At 42.2% G+C, this 23,341-nt stretch overlaps 5 protein-coding genes, 1 long non-coding RNA gene and 1 pseudogene across 7 annotated transcripts; 1 reads left to right on the top strand and 6 right to left on the bottom strand.

The window, feature by feature from the left end:
• Nucleotides 1-1,116: 1,116 nt before the first annotated feature.
• Nucleotides 1,117-2,028, bottom strand: LOC119727388. The gene has a single exon (XM_038199258.1). The coding sequence runs from the start codon at nucleotides 2,026-2,028 to the stop codon at nucleotides 1,117-1,119; it is 912 nt and encodes a 303-aa protein (XP_038055186.1).
• Nucleotides 2,029-10,148: 8,120 nt separating this feature from the next.
• Nucleotides 10,149-11,060, bottom strand: LOC119727389. Its single transcript, XM_038199259.1, has one exon. The coding sequence runs from the start codon at nucleotides 11,058-11,060 to the stop codon at nucleotides 10,170-10,172; it is 891 nt and encodes a 296-aa protein (XP_038055187.1). The 3' UTR covers nucleotides 10,149-10,169.
• A 160-nt stretch (nucleotides 11,061-11,220) lies between these two features.
• LOC119727390 (putative cyclin-dependent serine/threonine-protein kinase DDB_G0272797/DDB_G0274007) lies at nucleotides 11,221-12,450 on the bottom strand. The gene is made up of 2 exons (XM_038199260.1): nucleotides 12,240-12,450; nucleotides 11,221-11,762 (listed from the first exon to the last, which is right to left on the bottom strand). The coding sequence occupies exons 1-2, from the start codon at nucleotides 12,448-12,450 to the stop codon at nucleotides 11,278-11,280; spliced, it is 696 nt and encodes a 231-aa protein (XP_038055188.1). The 3' UTR covers nucleotides 11,221-11,277.
• On the bottom strand, nucleotides 11,760-13,685 carry LOC119727392 (annotated as a pseudogene).
• A 1,291-nt stretch (nucleotides 13,686-14,976) lies between these two features.
• Nucleotides 14,977-16,455, top strand: LOC119728383. Its single transcript, XR_005271052.1, has 2 exons — nucleotides 14,977-15,175; nucleotides 16,395-16,455. It is a non-coding gene; the product is annotated as an uncharacterized LOC119728383 (long non-coding RNA).
• LOC119728381 lies at nucleotides 15,779-18,578 on the bottom strand. 2 transcript variants are annotated; one of them, XM_038200600.1, is made up of 6 exons: nucleotides 18,310-18,578; nucleotides 18,121-18,189; nucleotides 17,947-18,018; nucleotides 17,787-17,855; nucleotides 17,462-17,547; nucleotides 15,779-17,347 (listed from the first exon to the last, which is right to left on the bottom strand). In XM_038200600.1, the coding sequence occupies exons 1-6, from the start codon at nucleotides 18,449-18,451 to the stop codon at nucleotides 17,165-17,167; spliced, it is 621 nt and encodes a 206-aa protein (XP_038056528.1). In that variant the 5' UTR covers nucleotides 18,452-18,578; the 3' UTR covers nucleotides 15,779-17,164. The 2 variants fall into 2 exon arrangements, with proteins under 2 accessions (XP_038056528.1, XP_038056527.1); XM_038200599.1 differs by having other exon boundaries at nucleotides 18,121-18,578.
• LOC119727393 lies at nucleotides 18,457-20,515 on the bottom strand. Its single transcript, XM_038199261.1, has 2 exons — nucleotides 18,691-20,515; nucleotides 18,457-18,506 (listed from the first exon to the last, which is right to left on the bottom strand). The coding sequence occupies exons 1-2, from the start codon at nucleotides 20,513-20,515 to the stop codon at nucleotides 18,457-18,459; spliced, it is 1,875 nt and encodes a 624-aa protein (XP_038055189.1).
• Between the last annotated feature and the right edge of the window lie 2,826 nt (nucleotides 20,516-23,341).

The following is a 23,341-nucleotide window of genomic DNA, read 5'->3' on the forward strand; positions in this document are numbered from 1 at the left end:
AAGTGAGGTTGGGAACTCCAAACTGACATTTGCCTGGATTAATGACCACGCCATACTCAGCTAGACGATCAAACAGCCGTCGGAGATGATCCAAGTGCTCCGCCTCGGAAGTGCTTGCCACCAATAGGTCATCGAGATAGACGTAGACAAAAGGCAAGCCTCGGGTTACTTCGTCGATGAACCGCTGGAAAGTTTGCGCTGCATTCCGCAGCCCAAAGGGCATGCGCACAAACTCGTAAAGTCCAAAGGGCGTAGTTATGGCGGTCTTATGGACATCAGCAGGCTCGACTGGTAGTTGGTGATATGCCCGGATCAAGTCTATTTTGGAGAAAACCGTGCAACCGTGCAGGGATGATGAGAAATCCTGTAGGTGTGGGATCGGGTAGCAGTCGGGTACGGTGCATTTGTTGAGTGCCCTATAGTCTCCGCAAGGGCGCCAGTCACCAGGCGTCTTTTTTGGCACCATGTGCAGAGGCGAGGACCAATTGCTGCAGGATGGCTGTATGATGCCCAACTCCAGCATGTGATCGAACTCGGCTTTCGCAACGTGCAGACGATCAGGTGCGAGTCGTCGGGGACGAGCACCGACCGGGGGTCCCGTAGTCTCAATATGATGGGTGATGTTGTGTCTCACTTCTGTATGCGTATACACCGGACGAGAAATCCTGGGGTATTCTTGAAGTAGAGTGTCATAGCATGAAGCTGATGCAACCACAAACATAGGACTGACGGAAGCTGTATGCGATGAAATCCCTTGTACAGAAAGATTCGTGTTGGTATCGATGAGTCGATTGTGTCGTACATCAACCAATAAATCAAAGTGGCGGAGAAAATCTGCACCAATGATTGGTGTTGGTAAGTCAGCAATGATGAATACCCAACGAAATACACGCCTCAACCCAAAATCTAATGTTACAGATTTTTCTCCGTAGGTCTTGATAGGCGAAGCATTGACTGCCTGTAAGTTAACGGAAGTAGATTGCATCTTAAGTTTAGGGTTATGTGGAAGGACACTTACTTCTGCCCCGGTGTCGACCAGGAAACGTGTTCCCATCTGCTTATCCGTGATGTAAAAGAGGCGACTGGGTATGGTGTTGCCAGGCTGACTTGTCGCCGCTAGCCGCTGGCTTGGGGGTTTTCCGAGACTGGTGGAGTACGGCGGGAACACGGGCTGGTGCACTTGGTTGCCTTGCTACCAAACTTCCAGTGATACCAGCACTGTCGGTCTCCAGACCGACCGGCGGGGGCGCTGGGACTGCGGTCAGCAGGGTAGGTGCGGGATTTTGGACGACCACGGCTACGGCTTCGGGCCTGTCCACGCTGTAATTGTGTCGTCAAGGCTTGGACTTGACGCGTGAGTGAGGCCATTTGGTCTTGCAGTACCAGGATATCCGGATGAGCTTGCGGCAGTTGGGTCTGTGGTGGAGAATAGGGAGCGGGGGCTGCAATTCCAACAGCTGACGCGGTTGAAGGGGGAGAAACTTCCACGATCTTGTCAGCTAAATCAGCCAACTGTTCAATACCTACGGAATCAGCCATGGAGGCAAGAATAGACTGCGTACTGGTCGACAAACGTTGCAGGAAGAGCTGTTTCAAGATCTTATCCTCCAGTGAACTGTCTCCGAGGAGCTGCCGCATCCGGCGTAGTAGCTGGGACGGTTTGCGATCTCCGAGCTCTTCTGAGATGAGTAGTTGGTGGAGGCGTTTCTGCTCCGACAGGGAGGTCCGGCGAATCAGCTCTGATTTAAGACGGTCATACTGGTCAGTAGTGGGTGGTGTGATCAGAAGATCCCTGACCTCCTGAGCTATCTCTGGCTGCAGAGAGGCAATGACATATGCGAAACGGGTGGCCTGTGTTGTGATGTTGCGAGTGAGGAACTGGGCCTCAACTTGCGCGAACCACAGAGTAGGGTCATTTGGCCAGAATGGTGGCAGTTTGAGACTGACCGCGGCGACTGGGTGCAGAACTGGCTTAGGTGGTAGGGCGCCCTCAGGGGCGGCAACGTCGGCGGGGGCTGGGTCCGGCATGGCCGAGTTGAAATATAAAACAACGTGTGATGTGTACCCACGGGCGAGACACGAATGATGATGAGGGAGACCAGAGAATTTGCGAACCTTTTCCAGGTGTGCAGGGTCACCAATGTAGGGTATTTTTGGTTATACTCAGTACGAAAGCTGTTGTCAACTCACCAAGAGATTTGTCCGAGAATTGGGCACGAGTCCACACGCTCGGTCTTCTCGCCGCGGGACGAATATTGACTCTGTCGATCGCGATATTTCTCCTGGCGCGGATGCACGAACCACTGTTCGTATAGAGTTTTTATCCACGAGGATTGTTCAGGACACAAACAGACGATTACTGACTTGACGAAAAACACACGAAGACGATGATAAACGCTGATAAAATACTGCTGAAGATTGGTGCTCAAAAATGTCAAAACGCGATAACTCGTAACTTTTCACCAAAGACAGAACACATGGAAAAACCCACACAGAGCACATGTGGACGCACCAGCGAATATATACATGTATGTACAATACAGGGTACCAGTCAAAGATGTTCGCTGGCGTTGATTGGCGAGTTCTTTACATGTGACGCCAATGTTGTTATTTACATTAAGCCGCGTAATGGTTAAAGGGGCAGTCACTACAACCTCGTTACAGAAGCTTATTTCACGCCTACATTTTCTCTGTGTCCTTCTCTATTGATCCAGGGGTTCAGGAATTCCATATATGATGCTGACCGACATTAATCAGGAAAATAAACTCTAAAGCAACGTCAAACTTGTACGTGTTTGTCAGCCTTAGTTGTCACCCACACTGAATGCCCCCGCTGCGCTCATCTCCCATATTAAAGTTTGATGGACGAGTGGGTGTGCATTTCCCTGCGTGTTTGTGATCCCCCGTTCCATCAATGTCACATTTTTTGCACAGATTGTTCTCCTGGTGGTACATGACAACATACTTGCTGGCTGAAACATTTTCAACAACAACATCTCTTGCCTGGGTGGCTGCGATGATGTTTTTTTTTCTTGCGACAATTTCAAAGGGATTGCTATATTGTCTGTCAGTTTCCACTTCAGTTGCATAGTGTCTCTCGTAACCCTGCAGTTCATGAATGTCTTTCACGATTTTTCTTTTGTTGCACATGTCCATTTCATTTTCTGTGGTGATAATTTCTCCACATTTGTTTGATGTATTTTGCAGGGAACTTGTTGAGGGAACAGATGTGTCCATTGCAGAACAGTTTTGTCTTGTCAATGCAGAACCCACACTTTTGGCAGGACATTACCTTGGACACAGCCAAACCTCGGCCCTCCTCAGCATCTGGCATCAATGTGGGCCGGCCGCTGCAATCAGGATGTGTGCGTTGGTGATCTAGGATAGCCTGCGCACCCAAGTCGACTGCAGATTTGATGTCGACGAACCGGTAGGCTGCTCGCATCCCTCCAAAGGACTGATCAGCTGGGCTCTGGTGCTGGAGTTCTCTTCTACATTGGGGCTGTGGTACTGCTTCCTTTTGTCAAGGGGAGTAGTCTGAGCAACTTTTGGTCGAAGCAGCATGACTTTCCTTGTTGGCACTGCAATTGGGGGTGGTACAGATGAACCCATGCTCATCTCTTTCAACAGTAAGTTCCATCTGCTGTTGTGTGGGATTGTGTTGACTGCTGGTGAGTTCATCTGAAAATGACAGATTGGGGATTTACACTTTGCAGTGAATAGTTTATGGCCATTCTGGAACCAGCAATTTCTTCCTTTTGTACACTGCTCGTCCCGATCGACCCATGCTGCTGCAGAAATAGCTGGCTCTTCAAATTTGAGATTTGTTTTTCCCCTGTGTGAGCATGTGACAGAATGCATGTGGTCACACTCACAGTCAACGCCAGAGTGATGACTACAGCACAAGTTTGGTAAAAAAAATTCCAGAAGCCAGTACATAAAGATTATTTCTTTTGTTATTTCATGGGAGGGGGATGGGGTTGGAAGATTTACAGTGGAATCTTTGGAGACAGTTATTAACCCAGCTGGTGCTAAAGTGGCCGGACTGTGATGAGGACATGCCGGGGAGCCATTAAAAGGGTCATATTTTAAAAACATGCACACTGTGTGTCAGTGATATAAAAAATTATAAAGGTGTCGTCAAAGTATGCCTATTAAGCTGACATGCTCATCAGGAAATGTGAATTCCTGATGAGCATGTCAGCTGGAGTTACTCAAGCTAGGCTAAAGCAAACTTCTCAATATAAATATGACACTTTTTCTGTATTTTTTGGAAAATTAATTAGAAAAAAATGTTGCACCCTGACGCCACTTTAGCGGTTGTGTGAAAAGTCTATGGAGAGTCAAGAAAATTTCCAAGTATTTCCTTGCAAAATTAGAAATGTTTCTGAGTCCTAGATTCATGTCTTATCAGTTTTGCAATGACTGACCTTCATTGAGATGATATATGAAGAAAACAGCCAGGTTGCAACATTTTTTACAATTAACTTTAACAAAGAGACAAATTTCATTAATTTTGGGCAAAATTGAGCAGTTAGGGTAAGTGAAACCTATCTGTCTGAATGATTTCCATGAATTGTTATATATTTTTTCAAATTACCAACCCAAAATCTACAATTCAGCACTGATAAAAATTAAAAAGAAAAACCACCACCACCCCCCCCCTTGCAAAGATTCATGGATCCACCACTGGAATGAATTGAAGCCCAAAGTCCAAGTCAAAGGTGCATTGCCGTACATCCCTTCAATTCCCAAACTTAACCATGTGTACGGTACTTTGAAGCATATAGCACGAATGGAACCGGAAGTTAACGCAACTTGAGTGTTTAGCCAATGGGCGCTAGTAATCAGTGGTGTACGTGCGTGTATGACGTATTTACTAACAAACTGGATTCCATGGTTCTAAGAACTCTCTAATAATTGAGTGTATACTTTTATTCATGAGTTCGGCGGAGGGAATAGTTTACCTTTTTACTTGGTTGTACCCTTTAGACTGATAAAGGTAGCTATTGGCGAGCCGGGCGCGGACATCCAGGAGTTTTTACATTGGCGTGTCTAGCTCCCAGACCTACCGGTATGTTCTTGAAACTCGATGGTTCTTGAGTCAGGAGTACAAGCTAAATGGTAACACATACATGTAGCAACCGGTGAAGGTGTGCAAATGAATTCAATGAACACAACTGTTTTCATCGAATGGCTTCACTCTGCCCCAACCAATATACCGGTAGATTTCCTTTAGCCATGCTCTGTTTATATCTCGCGAGCTTTGAAAAAAATTCTACAGTAGTCGTTCATAGGGCTCCAATTTCCCTCTAATTTCTTTGGAATGGCAGATGCTGATTCCTATGCCACTGGAAATGCTGGAAGTTCTTGGATTACATGTACAAAATGTATCTCTTATGTTAAGAATGCAGATTGTGCAAGTTAGATGAACCAATCTTCCTGCCCGTGAAACATCAAATGCCAGGAATTGTGACGTTGCTTAAATGTGCGCATGCATGTTAAATGTATACATGTTTTTATTATTTGATAATTACTGTTATTGTATTAATTTCTGTTGTGTTGCAGACCGTGTTGGAAGTACATGTACAGTGTATATTGCTGCATACACAAGTGCCTGTGTCCGTCCAGTTCCTGTTCTGATGTAGCAGCCGTCCCAGCCCATGACTCTGTTCAGGTTTGGTGCATGACTCAGCCCTATCCCCTGTTTCCTTTCCTTGCTTGCTTCAAGGCAGGTAAGTCTTGTTTTGAATTTTTATGGAAAGGGTTATTGTTCAGGTTTTGGACATGTACAAGCTTTCCACTTCAAAGACAAGCATCGTACGTGTGCCCCATCATTATGTAGTTAAAAGGCAGAAAATAGTGTAACATCTCTCTTGGGTGGAGTCGTTATAAAATAAGAGTCAAAGATACGGCATCTTACACACTAGGCCTGTACATTCACGGGTTATTGTGGATCCAGGTACCCAAACTCCGCAATGACAGGTTTGGCTCTCTGGTACCCGAAAGTGGACCGTTCAGAAAAAAAACACAAACAAAACACCTTGTATGCTGTCAAGATGTAGTAACATTAATATCCTGTCAAAATGGGTTTTTAAAAAACAAACAGGTAAATATAGTTGTGCGGCCGCTAAAGAAAGAAATTTTTACTTTTTATACGTACGTGTAGCAAGTTGGATGTAGATCTGACTTGATTTCACTGTTTCCACGTGAATTGACTTCCGAGAAAATTGGAATTAAAATGCAGTATTAAAGTGGCCGTCGTTTACGGAAAAAAATCCTTAACTTGACAATTGTAAAGTTGCAATTGTAATGCTTGTTTTTAATTCACGAGGTAATGACCCTGCAGTGTTTAGACGACGAGGCCTACAAGTTTAAGAGTTACGGATGTGAGATTGCGCAACAGCAATGGTATTTCAAAGGACCCCTGATATTAATTAAGCCCCACATGTGCACTGCACAGAGTGTGTTATACTGTGCTGATTGGACGGCATGTGTGCGAGGTGGAATCACTGTCTTTGTTGCGTGATTGGTCTACTACGACTTAATTCTTGGCCACTTTTATGTGTTCTTTTTGGTTGTTCAGGAATCGGGGCGGGCCCACTGCTCTCTATGCACTGGATCATCAGTGCAGCAGGGATTGTCAATATGCGTGATTTGAATTCACCGCGCAGTCATCTTGGTAGAGGCCCATTCACAAACTGCATTCATGTAATGCAGAGGCTTCAATCGCAGTCATTCATTGGCGGAGCCGCGCCAGTGTATAGATATCAGTGGGCGAGCCGCATGCATGTCACAACGTCTGTAACAGCCTGTGATTGGTCAACTGCATGGAATGGGCCACAATCAATTTGTAAAGTCAAGCCTCGTCCAAAGCTATGTATTGCGGCAGTTCTTAAAAAAATCTCTAGTCTATGTCAAAAATATCTAGCACAATGGATAAAAGGGGTCATATAGTGTAACAGGCCATCTTAGACAAGGTTACGATCTTGGCTTTGTGCTTGTTACTGATTCCAATTATTTCAGGGACGCTAGGATCTTTGATGTCTGTTTCTGCTCTAAAGCACTTTTGTTGCTGTGGTGCTTCGTCTGAAGTGGCCCACAAGTTGACTTGCCCCCTATATTGCAGTCTGAATTTGGCGTGACACATCAAGTCCCTTGTTGATGGAGAGTTGTAACTTATGCATAGCACGGCCAACATCAAGGGTGTTGTTCTGTTGCCCCATGTCCTTGACATTGCAGCATTATCGTGCACATCGGCCGACACTTTCCCTGTCAGCTCCCAGTGCGTAATAACTGTGCAAGACGGGCCAATAGGTCTCTAGTGTCTTCAGTTGGACTTGAAGTGGGTATAAGGACGGGTGATGTAAGTTACTCTGTACATTTTCTGATTCTAGTATCAAATTTGGCAATGCGCTCTGCGCTGTCATTTTAATCTTCTTGGTGGTTGCTTGAGCATCTGATTGCTCTATTTCCTGGGTGCATATGTGTTTACAGAGATCCTCTTTAGCGTGATACCTGTAACAGTTTTGAATGGGAAAATAATCGTAAGGATTTACATCATATGGCCAGTAAACAACAGTCCTGATTCCTTTACCTTCTTGTAGAACAGAACATACATGTTGTATATGTTGTGTTATGGTACTGAACCTGAATAAGTTGATGCCATGTTAATGGATCTAATTTTGAAGACAAGCGGTACTCTTTAAAAAAGAAGGAAATTTTAAGTCATTGCCGGCCCATGGCCGGACCAACACGATCCATATCATGCGATAACATCTGTCGTGCGTGGACTGCCATGTTCAGGCCTTGAATTAGGGAATTTTTAGGGCAAGGCCACTTTGGCCTTGAATGAAGCAAAATTATAGAGGGCACCAAGGCCAGTAGGAAGGGCACCAAGGCCAAACTAATGTGCAAAAGGGGGCACAGAGGCCAGCTAAAAAATTGCGAATTTATATCAGCAATCATGTAGTTTAGGGCCCCTCTTAGTTTCGATCAACTTTGAGTCAAAGGTGTTTTTATTATTCAAAAAATTACCTTTTTAACCTAAAGCAGACTTCTCTCAGCTTAAATGACACCTATTTTGTTATTTTGAACACTTTTTGGGGATAGAAATTACGTATTTTGTAAGCGGTTTGGTTAGTGACGTGCGATCGCCATCTCTATTTTCGTGTTGCATTTTTTCATGTCGTTGTCATCGTCATTTTACACCCGAATTCCCCTCAAAAATTCCAAACCCTTCCCTCTATCTATGACCTACCTGCATGTTCTTAATGTGGATTATAAATTGATTTTGTTATCTTAGGGAATTGGGCCCATAATTAATACCCGATCGCCATATGCATCCGCTTTTGACAATCGGAACGCCATGTGCTAGCGTGTTTTGACTACTGCCCCGAGCTGGTTTGCCTCGTACAGGACATGCACGAACATCTATGCGTTCTGTACCGCGCATGCAGGCACTGAGAAAATACAGGAACTGGAGGTTCATTTGTCAGTGTACGTACGTACGTATGTGTGCATGTGTACAATGGGGAATCGCCGGTGTTTGGCCGCGGCCGGCTGGTCGTACTGCGCATGTGATTGATTCAGCGAGATTTTACGACAACTGATTGGGCTGGCATGGCATCGAAATAAATTGTCAATGTGTGAAAAAACAACTGAAATCAAGGATTGTAGTGGTTTTAATAGGCTGACCGATGTTTTTGCAAAAAGGGCACGACGGCCAGGTAAATATGGGGCAAGGCAAAAGTGGCCGTGAAGACGGGCATTTTTTGTGGGCCACCTCGGCCAGTAAGAAGGCAATGACGGCACTGGCACGTGGTGACGTTCACACAGAAAATTGTGCTTCATAAAATCACCACAAACAAAAGCATTGCTTTAATAAAAGCAGAAAATGCACTAGTGCTAATGTGCTTCCCGAAGCACGGATATCAGCCTAAATAGCCGCTTTAACGGTTCGTCTGCACATCTGTTCCTTACTCTATGGTCTGAACTGACTCGCGTGCACTGTCAAAATTGCTTGGTCTAAACCATTAACTGACAACATTTGACATTACACCCACCGAGAAAATACATGAAACATTGGTAATCTCTGTAGATGAATCCTCCTTAAACATCAAAAATTGATCACAGCGATAGTGTTGTTTATTGGCCTTCGTACTTTTGAATATACAGTGTAGTCATGCCGATCACAAAACCTGCCATATCTGTGTTTCACACATTGCATGCAGTGTATGCTAACCCTGCAAGTTTATAAAACAAAACTTGCCGTAACTCGGTTTCTGCGAATACACTGCCCCCCCCCCCCCCAAGCTGATAACAAAACTTGTCATATGTGTGTTTCCCGCAATGCACGAAGTGTATGCTAACTAAGCAAGTTTATACAAAACTTGTCATAACTCAGGTTCCTCGAATACACATAATGCATGCGAACTGGCCCGGTACCGAGCTGATAACAAAACTTGCCATATCTGTGTTTCCCGCAATGCACGTCGTGTATGCTAACCAAGTTTGTACAAAACTTGCCATAACTCCATTTCCTCGAATACACAGAGATTCCAACATTGAATTTCTAAAAAGAGTAGCAAGTAAATTTTTTTTATTTGCGAGTGCGAAGCCTAAGTGTTTTCTAAGTAAATGCTTCGTTTTTGTCAATGCTAAATTTGACTTTTTAGGACTTGTTATTGCATTTCATGGCTGCCATTGAAAATAGAAAAACACTGTACAAAGTCTTGAAAAGATTTTAGTTTCCTCTTTTTTTGTGACTTCCCAGTTGCATGCCTGAAACCATAATCGTTACTCTATGTTATGCTACCTAGCTCATTTTCAGGCAATGTTGTGATGAACAAACAGACAGTTTTTGTATTAGCATCAACAGAACTAGACTGTTTTAATGTAAAGTCTCATCCACCCTCCTTTCCACAAATTACAATCACCAGTTAGTACATGTACACTGTAGTTGTGTTGGCACTGTTACTTGCAATCTTGTAATGTGATGTTATCTAGCTAATTTTCAGGCACTGTTGTGATGAATAAACAGATAATGCATCAACAGAACAACTAGACTTGTTTATGTAGAAAGTCTTATTCAGCTTCCTTTCCAAAAATTACAAAACAGTACTCACATGAATTCTGTTAGACAGTTGAAAGAATCAAAATGGACATGTTTACTTGGATCCAGACAGCTGGGCATATGTTGCCGACTTAGCCTTCTGCAGAGTGGCTAGGCTGTAGGTTTGGCGGTGGCACACTGTACCCTTTGCAACTATAAATTGTTTGTGGGTGATCAGACTACTCAGGGTCTCCGTCTTCATATTGGGGCGAAACTCCGTCCTGTTTTTCGTGACCAGACTAAAGATTCTCTCACAGTCTGCGTTGGAATGAAATATACAAAGAATGGCTAGCATCACCTTGGACAAGAGGCTGTATATCAGTTGACCATTGCCATCTTTTTGCCGGCTCATTAGATGCCACTGAGTGTCAGCTCTGTCGCAACTTGTGATGCTTTCCGGCAAGTCCCTTGTTTGATAAACCATGAACTCCCTTTCAAGCTTGTCATTGTCGTTAGAATTAAGTTGGATGCAGAGAAAATGTTGGACGAAGAATTCAACAGAGGCAAATTCCATGTCTTCTCCAACAGTCACGTCAACAACTGCAGCATGAGAAAGTACGGGATCATCATATGGGAATTTCTTCAGCATGTACTCCACAGCCTTGGAGAAGAAGCGACGTACAGAAGCATAAAATTTGGGGAGATCCAGCTCCTTGCTATTGGTGTTTGCTGCAATGAAGTCATTTGTTTTCTTTCCCACAAACAGGCTTTGATCACTCTTCTGATTCTGGATGTTTTGGTGCTGCACTTGAGTGATTTTCTTAGATGCATTGACAACACTTGGCTTGACAAAGCAGTTTAGCAGATCCTTCAGTTGTTGGAGTAGAGTTCTGAGTAGAATGTGGATGCATGGCTTGTCCAGTTGCAGCAAGGTATTTGCCTGATCAAAGATTAGCAGTACAGCATCTAAGAAGTAGCAGAAGAGTTGGAAGTTCAAGTCCTGCATATTCTTGCGTACTCTCTCCACTCTCTGTTGTGGCAATGATCTGGAACTTGGCTGTGGTCTTTGCTGGCCATCTGTCTTCTGCCGTGTTGACGTAGATTTCGAGCTCTTGTCCAGATCGGCAGTTTTTTTCTGAGCCTGCTTTGACCCAGCCAGACTCCCCTGCTGGAAGAGACATCCTGACAGGTCAAACTCTCCATCAACCCTCTGTTGAGAGTTTTCACTGCCACTGTTGCTGCTGGTGGCCTGTGTGCTTTTGCTGCTGGGTTGGGTGCCCTTGCTGGTGGCCTGGGTGCTTTTGCTGCTGGGTTGGGTGCTCTTGCTGGTGGCCTGGGTAATCTTGCTGCTGTGTTGGGTGCTCTTGCTGGTGGCGTGGGTAATCTTGTAGCTGGATTTGGTGCTCTTGCTGGTGGCCTGGGTAATCTTGCTGCTGTGTTGGGTGCTCTTGCTGGTGGCCTGGGTAATCTTGCTGCTGTGTTGGGTGCTCTTGCTGGTGGCCTGGGTAATCTTGCTGCTGGGTTTGGTGCTCTTGCTGGTGACCTGGGTAATCTTGCTGCTGTGTTGGGTGCTCTTGCTGGTGGCCTGGGTAATCTTGCTGCTGTGTTGGGTGCTCTTGCTGGTGGCGTGGGTAATCTTGCTGCTGGGTTTGGTGCTCTTGCTGGTGGCCTGGGTAATCTTGCGGCTGGATTGGGTGCTCTTGCTCTCAATCAACTTGAACTGTTTGTTGTGAGACGCTGTGATCGTTGTAGAGCGCCATATAAATGCTTGGTATTATTATTATTAACTGGTCTTTGAAATACCTCAGCAAAGCAGGCCATTGCTCGAGCAACCTACTTATGCATTGGGAGAGGGAGAGCCAGCGTGTGCTGACATACTTCACAATTTTCTTTATCTGAACACCACACGGTTTTTGAAACTGCACAAGTTCTTGCTTTCTCTTGCTGGACTTCTGAAAGTAAAAGTAAATGTCCACAAGCCCATCTTCAACAGACACTGGAAATTGAGCATTAGCTTTCTCAGCTGCGAGATGCATTAGATGACATGGGCATCCAAGCATATAGATGGCATCGTTGGTCCTCTTGATGTAGCCTGCCAAACCACGCTGCATTCCTAGCATGACATTGGCGTTGGACATTGGTTAAATTGAAACTTCAAGTCTACATTTTGGTGGGACAATTTCACTGTCATCAGTTGAACTACTGGAACCTTCGTCACTTGATGAGTCTTCTGTATCTTCAACATCAGGGAGAGCTGGGGCAGCTGGTGGAGGTGGGCAAGTGATATTGCGTGTCTGAGGGGTGCAGTACTCGCGTATACTATGGAACAGGTACTCCAAACGCTTCGCAGACAGACCTGGGGGAGGAGTTGGCGCAGGAAGTTTCTTGGCAGGCATGGCAATGGGACTGAGTAAGAGCTGAACTCTTGTCTCTGGAGAGTCAGCGTAGGCTTTCACGAAGGCTGCCCTGGATCATCTTTGCAGAACCTTTAATAAAGCAAATGGAAATAATTCTATTTGAATATTATTACTTAATATTAAGTTTTAATATTGGGAGCACAAGTAGAATGGTTTGTATGATGGTGGTGGTGCTAGGAAGGGGTTACAGAGCTTATAAAGGAACAACCACATGAAGCATAAACAATAAGTCCAAAACAAATTCTGCTGTCGAGGGTAGGTAGTTGGGAAATTTAGTTTTTGCACTTTTGTTCAATGCAGATTAGATTGACATCATAGCGCAAAACACAGACTTTTCCGGGTTTCATTTAACCTCATGTGGTGGTAGCCTTTGATACCTGGTAGAACTCGGAAGAAGGGTTTCAGGAATGCCTGCCAGTTGTACATCACGGTGCTGGTACCATCCTCGGTGCCAACAAGCTGTGGAATGTTCACACCACTGGTTGTACTTGTGCAAACAACCTCCTCAAGATCGCCTGGGCAGCTTACGACGCACTTCCTATACCTCTGTTTAAGCAGGCCAAAGCACCAATCCGGTGAAAATTTTGTGTGGCCGGCAATGAGGAAATTTACGGTTATGCTATCATGAAAACCATGAATTGTTGGCCAGATAAAATACCACATGACAAAATTGTTCTTGTTCTGCCCAGAACAATTGTCACAGTGGAGTTCAACGTCCTTCTCACCCTGGCCATAGTGCAGAAAAAAATGATGTAAATAACTCAACACTGCGTTAGATCCCTTGGATGCTGACATGCCCTCGTCCACTAGGTAATTTACTTGTTGAGGTATTCCTTCGCAGCAAACTTCAAATATGCCGCACTTACTGTACGAAGGCAAAGGAAATACAAGGGTCCTGGTTGGTTCGGATTGAGGGGATAGTGGACTTGCTGCGCAAAGTTGAAGCTGTAATGCACTGTTCCCCGTCGAGAAGCTGGCTGATGATGACCAAGGTGTTCGTCCCAGACAGCCTGCTGGCAATTTTCAACCATGGACCAGTAGAGTTCACGATCCAGGTTCACAACCCGTAGGTGCTCTTCCTGCCGTCTCAGCTGTTCCAGCTTTTCTCCCTCCAGCTGGTTGGCGCTCTGGTAAACAAGGCTATTGTTGTGTTGACATACCCAGCATAGATCTGTCTTCAGTCTGGTGGGCAACACAGCTTTGAGAATGTCCATCGCTTCACAATGCAAAACTCTGGATCGCCTGGCATCAGACATGAAAAAAATAAATATAAAATTAATTCTACAATCCACCATAACGTGGGCTTACTGGCATTATTGTGGTGTACAATAATAACAATGACCCTCTTTTCCTATCATTTAACAAATTGATAATTGTTTTTATTAATGAATATACCTGCAAGTCTCCGTGTCGAGTTCCTATCTTCCAAGTAAGTCTTGTATTTCCTCCATACTGATGATTTCGTCTCAGATGAAGGAAGTAGACGTACCCTTGGGTCCTGGCACTTCACCCCACTGACATGACCAGGTATCACCAATGCATGCTCCTCGGCATAGGAGCTGATGAACTGGACCACCCGCTCAATGTCCTTTACCTTCAGAGCTTTTCTGTTAAGCCTCCTTCCTCCTGACTTGGTGTTATGGGGGCAGCTCCTTCTTGTCTATGGGTCATTCCGCCAGGTTGGGTCAATAAGTGTGACACACATAACAAAATTTCAAAGTGCAGCTTTTCAAATTTTAAGCAAATATTAAAAGTCCACAAATATTCACCATTCATAATTTCTTAAACTTTTTATTGCAGCATGTGCATGGAAAATGCAGTAATCTATTACAATAACAGTGTGCACTTTCCAAATACCCATGTAACAAGGACACCATTCTAACACCAATATAGTTATAGCAAGGTATAGGTCACAGATAAAGTTTCCCAATGGCTCATTTTATTTGTTGTTTTGGTAATCAATAACATTTCATGCATAAACATTGCAGCCAAGATAGAAATTCTTACATTTTAATTATATAAATTCAGTGGGAAAACAATCTACTGTATATGGTGAAGTTAAATGATATGCAAAAAATTCCCTCTCCTTAGCAATATTCCTGTTTTCTCAAGACTCACTCCATGACAGCACTTATTTTGGCTTCTGCAGAGAAGAGCAGAAATGAGCAACACAACTATGAACAATTGTAATGCTGCACGATCAGGAAATGGATTAAATTTGTTGCTCATATAGATGTTACCCACGTAACAAGGACACCGTATCTCTGTTACATCTTTCATTGCAAGGCTTTAAAGTTTGAGTCAAGAAACTAAATGTTAATATGTTGGATATTCAAATAAAACTTGACCACTCAACATGGTGGTTGAAGTATACTTTGCATTCAGTTCTGAATCACTCAGTCTGTGACTTGTCAGGTGTCGACTGCCTTCATCATCGTTTGTAAAGGTAAGATGGTTCACACACAGCGGTTATTTACATGTATGTTTTCCCCAATTTTAAGCACTTGTGACAGCTCATTTACATATTTATCCTGCACAGCGCCCTCGCTTGACCCTTAAGGTAAAGCTCACACTTGTCCTTTGTCTTGAGTGAGTCATTCCACCACTAGCTCTGTCACTGTTAACACCGCACAGCTAGTGTCCTGCTTCCTTCTACACATGTTCTTAGTTAATGCCTCAAGATTTTGTGGATGACTCGACTGGGGTAAGAATTCATTTATATTGTTTTAATAGTTGTTCTTATTGCTGAAGTTCCTAAGTTTCTTTTTATTGAGACTTTGTGGACACTTTTTGATTAATTCTGAAGTTAGCTTGAGTATTCTTAAACTTTACTCTGATTACTGAAATTTAAAGTGGATTCATTCATTGATGGTCTTTAGGAAGCCCAGATTCACTGTGTTGTTGTATTTATTATTGCATATTTAGGAAAGATCATCCTTTTGATGACTTTCTGTGTTTAGAGATATAATCTATTTCCATGGATTTGAAGGATTTAGATTTCCCTAACTTTGATTACATGTACATGTATATCCACCTTATTTCTTGTTCACATTTAGTTATTTTCTTGAGTACACAAAGTTCAAGAATAGATTTCCTTATTTTACAATATATTCCTCATCATCTATTTTCCACTTTTTTATGAACATATTCTTAGATTTATACTTAAGTGTATAAATTCATAGTTCCTTTGTCCTGTGTAGATGCCCATAGTGCAGTGTAGTATAGCCACTGTTTAGACCCTTAATCCCCTAAGTTGCTGCATATATAATGAGGTGCACTCAGTTTCTTGGAAGACACCATACCTTAGTACAGGGAGGCAGGAAGTCTGCCAAGTATGTTTATTACCCTGCAGAGATTTCTTTTGTCCAGTGTTTATTGGAGCGTGTGACCTAAGATACCAGTAGTGTCTTATTAGACTGGCACACTAGTCCTTAAGTTTATGTGATGCAGCATATATTACTCATATTTCTCTTTTTACACTTAATTAAGCATGCCATCTGCATATTTGTTTAGCATTTATTTAGTTATGTTATTTCTCCATAGTCCTTTCTTATGATATTAATTCATTTTTCCTAAGTTAGTTTCTTTATGGATCCTTAGGTTATAATGATGAGTGGACTGATTTAAGTCTATGGTTTGCTGAGTCCATAGTCATATATTTAGAGGTCACTGCACATGTGCTTTAGTTATTTCCTATTTTGTCTTTGCAAGTTAAAGCATTCACATGCCTTGTATTAATTCATTTTGGAATTTAACTTGACTTTACGGTTAGAAGCAAATTGTGTTATCGAGTTCGATTTATCTCTTTTGATTGCATTAGATTCTCTGAGGATTATTATTGTTCTTTTTATAATTATCTTTGCTGGATTGGTATTTCCTAAAGCATTGTATTTATATGGAATTTCTATTTTGTATCTTTTCAGGGTTTGTTTTGTTTGTGTAAGATGCAGTTCACCATTAAATGAACCAGTCACAGTAAATGTACACCATCCTTGTCGTGTCACATTTCCCAGTGTCACACACTCTTGTTACAAGTCTAGAAACAATACAATTTCAACTTCTCAAATATTCACCATTCATAATTTCTATAATTTTGTATTGCAGCATGTGCATGGAAAATGCAGTAATCTATTACAATAACAGTGTGCAATTTCCTAATACCCATGTAACAAGGACACCATTTTAACACTGTAGTTATAGCAAGGTCTAGGTCACAGATAAAGTTTCCCAATGGCTCTTTTCATTTGTTATTTCGGAAATCAATAACATCTCACCCATATACATTGCAGCCAAGATGGAAATTCTTACATTTTAATTATATAAATTCAGTGGGAAAACAATCTACTGTATATGGTGAAGTTAAATGATATGCCAAAAATTCCCTCTCTTTAGCAATATTCCTGTTTTCTCAAGACTCACTCCATGACATCACTTATTTTGGCTTCTGCAGAGAAGAGCAGAAATGAGCAACACAACTATGAACAATTGTAATGCTGCACGATCAGGAAATGGATTAAATTTGTTGCTCATATAGATGTTACCCACGTAACAAGGACACCGTATCTCTGTTACATCTTTCATTGCAAGGCCTCAAAGTTTGAGTCAAGAAACTAAATGTTAATATGTTGGATATCCAAATAAAACATAACCACTCATAATCGTGTGATTTGTAATATTTTTGTGTTCATGTTGTTCACTTCTTAAAATTAAAAACCATTCTGGAGCCTATCAACACCGGTTCAGGAGCACTGAGCTTCTGTTTGACGTCACAGAGCGGATGATGATAAATATGCTCTTCGCCCAGGGGCCAAGTGTAAAAAGCGCCTTGACGCCGCATGTAGGTGAGACGAACACCACAATCTGTCAGGTCAACAATCTGAAATATTTAAAATAAAATAAAAAATATTTAAAATGATGTACATGGTGAATAAAACATGTCACAAAAACATCACAAAAACAAGATTCTAAAAAAAAAAGAGGCAACACATACCTTGGCTACAAACAGCTCCTCCCTTGTTGTCTTTCCCTTTACTTCAACCGACACCTGAACAAAGTCTCCCACTGCAAGATGTTCCACTGAAATGTAAAATGCACTTCAGAATAAGAAACTCACATACAGTTTGCAACCACATACATGTTTCCAACAATTGGACAATTGAGATTGTTTTACCTCCACAAGCATCAGAAGCAGACAGACTTTCTACAGATTTCTACCTCTCCTGTGAGTTCTTGGTCAATGAAGTTAATGTGAACAAACAGTGAATAAACTGTACCACAAAAGCGGTAAACAAAATGTACAGTTAAAAACTTCTTACCTCCCTGAGCATCAGCAGATGACCCATGGGCACCCTTTGGCTTCGTGACATCCTGTGATGTGTTCCCCACTGAAAAAAAGTGTAAAGTAAGAAATGCATGAACAAGTTTTAATTTCAACTTGAGTAGTTAAGGTAGAGTAACAAAAAAATGTTTTCTTACCTCCATTAGCGTCAGCATCAGATCCACGGACAGACTTTTGCTTCTTCACAGCACGTTGGAATTTTTTGGCCACTGGGAAAAACAAAACACAAAATGTAACACAAGTTTTACATTTCAACCTGCGTAGTTAAGGTACACCTATTGCAAAACAAAACAAAAAACAAAAAATCTCACCTCTAGGAGTATCAGCAACGGATCCATGGGAAGCCTTTGCTTTTGCAACATCCTGAGATTTCTTCCCCACTGAAAAACAACAACAGGTTAACTTGATGAATAGGGAAAACATGTACATATATGTAAGTTGCATTTCACTGAGCATTTTTCCAAGTCTACTAGATTCAAAAAAGTAAATTAAAATTTTACCTCCACTGGTGTGATTAGTTCCTAGTGTCACCTTCTTCCACTTTGTCACATACTCAAAGTTTGCACATTCACCTGATGAGCAACCCATGCAATTATTACAAAAGCAGGAAAGCTGCCTTGTGCCAAGCACCCCTGGGCTCATTTTTTTCACACAGTGAAGTTTTCTTGTTCCTCTGACTGCTTTCTTGGGAACTTCTCTGCCATGATTAATTTGATCTTTTGGAACCCAAAATACATCCCTCTTAAACTTATGGCAGTCATCATTCTGACCTTTCTTCAGATGCTCAGCGCAATACTTGAAGAGAGAATATGCGTCAGGGATGTATGCTGCATTATTTGTCACTGCCATCGATACATGCCTTTTTATGACAGCACTCTCACCATCTGAAAAAAAAAAGTGGTGCTCAAGCTCGGAGCCGGAATTCGCAACGTCTTGGAATGGGCCCTTTGACTTGTATTGTGAGCCACACCCATCCGAGAAACGTATAACCTTCGAAATTTGGATGCTTTTGCTCAGAAACTTAACAGATTCTGTGTAGAACTGGTGCACAGCATTGTGGTCGTGTTTTCTATCATCTGAAATGAATATGAGGGAGTGCAGAATGGTATGAACACTTTCTCCTGTGCACTTGGGACACTGATACGATGCAACCACAGGATGAATTGTTTCTTGATCATGTGTCCAATGGCTGGACTGCACTTCATCTTGTTGCATACAAGTATAATTTTCAGCAAAGTCGAGGATCATCACTACATGCCCTTCCGGTGGATTGTTGAAAATCATGTTGTACTGATCATGCTGCCATGCCCAGTTAAAGAGGTGCATAGAAAAGCTTTGCAATTCATCAATCAGTTCATTGATGAGAACGTTAACTGCTCCCTCTTGTGCGACATTCAGTACTTTAGTAACTTCCTTTTCTTTACCTGCTTTTGTGATTGTTTCTTTCATTCTTTGCCATTTGCTCCACTTCACTACTTTGCCCTCAGCAGCCTCCAACAGCGGATGCAGATGTTGCGATACAGCCTGCACACCACACTTATTGCATCTCCTGTCTATGCACTTCAGCTCATGGAATCTTTTGCCAGGTTGTTTTGGGCACAGTGTCATGTCACTGGCGGTGAACATGTCATGGATACGACATGCTTGCTTACTGTAAGCAGTGCAGAGGTTGTTAACTGCTTGAAGTTTCAGGTTGAAGTTGGTGCAGTACTCACACAAGCAACCTCGAAGCTTGTTTGTTGTGGATGACTTGATGTGTTTTGGTCTCAGTTTAAAGAATGATGACTTGCCAATCTGTATGTCTGGAAAGGTCTTCTTGAATTCATTGAACAACGTCGCGATTGGTCTTTGAAGGATGCGTGTCTTCAGAAGCTTCTTTTTACTCACTGCCTTTTTGTCAGCCACTTCAGCTGAATTCTCCTGGTAGAACTTGTGAACAATTTTTACTGTGTCTGTACAGAGTTCTTTTCCATTTCGGTAGTTTTCAGGTCTGTTCATCCTCATCATTTTCCGAGAGATCCCGAACCGTCTGACTGCATATTCTTGTTTTTTATACTTCTTTAAAACTGCCAAAGTTGATGCCAGTAGTTGCCTTGAAGCTCTTATTTCTTTGGATCGTTTTTTGTTGTCTGTCTTCAACTTTTTCGCGAGATTTGTCACCACTATGCTGTCAATGTTACTGGGTGTGAAGGTAACACCCATTTGCTTCAGAGCTTGCTGCTTTCGTGGTGATGCACCTTTCAATAAGTCATAAACAGTTGCTGCAAACTGCGACGGTGACTTGGATACAGCCTTTCTTGCCCTGTGAGCAGATTGCCGTCTTGCTGTTCGTGACCTTCGTGTTGATTCGGAAGCAAGGTATTCTGCCTCATCATCTTCATCCATGTGTTTTTCTTGTTCTTTTAGTTCGTTTTCTGCTGCTTTTTCCTGTTTTTCTTTTTCTTTTTGCAGCTTTTCATTTGCAGCCTTTTGCATCCTATCCTGTAGCATATTCCTTCTGTACTGCAGTAACTCTTCCCTTTCCTGTCTTCTTATATTTCTTCGCTGCTCATTAACCTTGCTTCGTTTTTCTTCTGGCCACAGAGCTCGCTGAATGCGTTTTGCGTTTCTCCAATGCTCCTGCTGCTTGCTTTCGTTTATCTGTGCTTCTTGCGTGTTTAGCCCCGTCTTCTTTTTATCCCTGCATCTTTGGCGGTAAATCCTCATTCTTTCTCTGGATGCATTTTTTTCTTTCTTTCTTCGCTCATCATCCCAACTTTCTCTCCTTTCTACAGCTTTATGTGCTTCATAATTTCTAATTTTTTTTAATTTCTTGGGATTGGTAGCTGCCATTTTTTTTCGCCAATGTTCTGGGGGGTCTGAGGCATTTCCTGGTTTTAGAAGGGTTGCATGGTTAGGTGAAGTGCTAAGACGAGCATGTGATCGGAGATTGATACGTAAATTGAGCTGCGGGGGCCCCATGCTGTCAGTATCTGTAAGGTTCAAATATCGAATATAAGCCAAGGTATCATTGAATTGAACCCCCCCCCCCAAAAAAAGAAAATTTCATAAATAAAAAATCTTCAAACTAAACAAAAAATTACCAGATTTTACTTAAATACCCCCATTAACAAACCATGCGGTCATGTGATGTGGATGTCCTTTAAAAAAAAATCTAGCTAAGTTTATCCTAAGAAATTTTGAAAAAGTGTCCATGCTAAAATCGTGATTTCTCATCAGAATTTCACTTTTTGGTGGTTGATTAGCTGTAATAAGGAAAATATAGTGGGGGTATTCAAGTAAAATATTTCATTGCTCGCGTCGGTGATGTCGTTTTCGTCCCCAGTGCGTGCTGGTGTGAACGAATGCAGTGCGGTCAATGTGCGTCCGTGATGTTTATATGTGTCTTAGATCCTGACTCTCCACTATTGTTCGAACTGCACTAAACAAGAACCTGCCTATAATTATATGTGTTAACCGGTTCCCGCCTGTACACGGGGAAACTAAACCCATCATTAAGGAACCAGTGTACGTGCATACATCACGTGACACCGAGTCGCCGCTCTCCACTCGTACTCGATGTCGACACGATCAAATTACATACATGTCTGTACATGTACGTTCACACCAGCGTGCACTGGGGACGACATCACCGCATTGCCTTCCCAAACTAGTAAACAGACATCCACAAACTCAAGAAAAGCTCTCGAAAAAGAACGGCAAATATTACTTTTATCTCCGAATCATAACTTAACCTCAGTACCATCATTAATTCTCGATGTGAACTGGATCCCTATAGGGTCATGTTGGGCAATGTGGGGTTTGTTTTGGGGGTAAAATCTGGCGATTTTCACGGCAAAGGTTGTCTGATGAATTAATTTACAGTCGAACACTGACGTTACTGTCGCCCGAAAAAGGCCACATGAAATGTAAAGAAAAGACGATTTTTAGAGTCCTACTAGTTCCTTGGAGTAGTAATTACTGTAAAACTTAGATGAAACTCAAACAGAACAATATGATACGCTGATATTTTCTGCTAGAAACCAGTTATTTACTCACCAATCCACAATCCAAAAGCGGCCAATAAATTTCCGCAACACGTCGGCGTTGCAATTTGGCGAAGCGCGCGAAACCGACGCAACAGGACAGCAGTCACATTTCACCCTACACACGTAGCATGCTAGCCCGTAATAGTATCCATGTGACCTACTCAACGTCATATGGAAAGGGTAAACATTTTGGGCCAGAACCATTTTCCAAAGCGGGGGATAGGAAAAACTAGGCGGTCACATCTGACCCACGCAACGCAAATCACGCAGGACACCGGACTTGCGTTGAACTTTTTAAATCAAGTATCTTCGTAAACTCGCTGCATATTTCATGGCTTTTATCACTTGTTTTTAAAAATGTATCCCAGCATTTCTACCTGTTAAAAATTGAAAACTAGTAACATTATCGGAATGTTAGTAAATAAAAGCAAACTACCCATGCAACACGAGCGGCATAGGAAGACACCACGCGTTACGTCGGTACGTACAAATTTAACTTCTTGTGTTTTACCAATGCAATGGTTCTGCACAAAATCAATAATTTTGTGGGAAAGCTTCACTCTAGTTGAATAAGCACCGGTAGCATGTTCATCAAAATGAGAAAATTATATCTGTTTTTAAAGGTATATTCAAATCGTTTATACAATATAACGCTGGGGGGTGGTAAAAGTACTGAGGACACCACAGAAAAATGGTACAAATCATCAACATTCACAAAGAATTTTGTTGAATAATTGCTGGGAGTTTATTATTGACTTTTCAATTCAAATATATTTTACAAATGAAAACATTAGTGCCACACTACATAAGCAAAAATTAACTTTGAACACATTCATATGTGCAAATTACTCAAATGACCCAACCTGGTGGAATGACCCCTATAGTGCTTGGCAAGGCTCATTAGCAAGTTGTTTGAAATACTGAAATACAATTTAAGAAAATTTTTATAACCAAAAATAATAATAATGTTATCAAATAAAATCATCAAGCCACCACGTCTTGCATGTACAAGTATCCTGTGTAGAGTATTAATTCGCGTAATATAATTAATGCAATAATTGTTATAGTTGCGATAATTGTAAATCTTTGTTCTAGACATATTAAGTGCAGATGCCGCAAATTGGCCGCGATAAAACTGATAGGTCCTAGTCCTAGCTTGTCCAGGGACACGTCCACGTGATATGATTATCGCAACTATAATTATTATTACATGATTATGACTACCATTACGTTAAATAAAGAACCCAAACATTTCCACGATTTGAGACCAAGTGACTCCCATACTGCCTCCACACCTCAACACATCCTTCCTTCTGTGTGTAGAGAAATGATAGTCACATGGAGGACTGAGGGGTTATGTATATTTTCCAAGAATCTGATAGCAAAGAGAGGGCATGTCAAATTCGCCTTTTATGCTCATTAATCCTGTTCTACTGTACATCTTACATTTTTGTGAGCAATTTAATTTTACATTTTATTTACACAAGTAACCATTGTTCGCTCA

This window comes from Patiria miniata, unplaced genomic scaffold (genome assembly GCF_015706575.1).
Source record: "Patiria miniata isolate m_02_andy unplaced genomic scaffold, ASM1570657v1 HiC_scaffold_20, whole genome shotgun sequence".
Taxonomy (NCBI): Eukaryota; Metazoa; Echinodermata; class Asteroidea; order Valvatida; family Asterinidae; genus Patiria; species Patiria miniata.

What these genes read in the sequence shown, in the direction of transcription:
- LOC119727388 (XM_038199258.1), bottom strand. Translation starts at nt 2,028, where the DNA reads ATGCCGGACCCAGCCCCCGCCGACGTTGCCGCCCCTGAGGGCGCCCTA.
- LOC119727389 (XM_038199259.1), bottom strand. Translation starts at nt 11,060, where the DNA reads ATGCAGGACTTGAACTTCCAACTCTTCTGCTACTTCTTAGATGCTGTA.
- LOC119727390 (XM_038199260.1), bottom strand. Translation starts at nt 12,450, where the DNA reads ATGCCTGCCAAGAAACTTCCTGCGCCAACTCCTCCCCCAGGTCTGTCT. An exon ending in CAGTAGTTCAACTGATGACA is followed by an intron (nt 11,763 to 12,239) that starts GTGAAATTGTCC and finishes TTCAAGTTGATT; the next exon opens with GAGAGCAAGAGCACCCAATC.
- LOC119728381 (XM_038200599.1), bottom strand. Translation starts at nt 18,451, where the DNA reads ATGAGCCCAGGGGTGCTTGGCACAAGGCAGCTTTCCTGCTTTTGTAAT. An exon ending in CGTTGCTGATACTCCTAGAG is followed by an intron (nt 18,019 to 18,120) that starts GTGAGATTTTTT and finishes TGTTTTTCCCAG; the next exon opens with TGGCCAAAAAATTCCAACGT. An exon ending in ATCTGCTGATGCTCAGGGAG is followed by an intron (nt 17,548 to 17,786) that starts GTAAGAAGTTTT and finishes TTTACATTTCAG; the next exon opens with TGGAACATCTTGCAGTGGGA.
- LOC119727393 (XM_038199261.1), bottom strand. Translation starts at nt 20,515, where the DNA reads ATGAGGATTTACCGCCAAAGATGCAGGGATAAAAAGAAGACGGGGCTA. An exon ending in CCACTTTTTTTTTTCAGATG is followed by an intron (nt 18,507 to 18,690) that starts GTGAGAGTGCTG and finishes TAATCATGGCAG; the next exon opens with AGAAGTTCCCAAGAAAGCAG.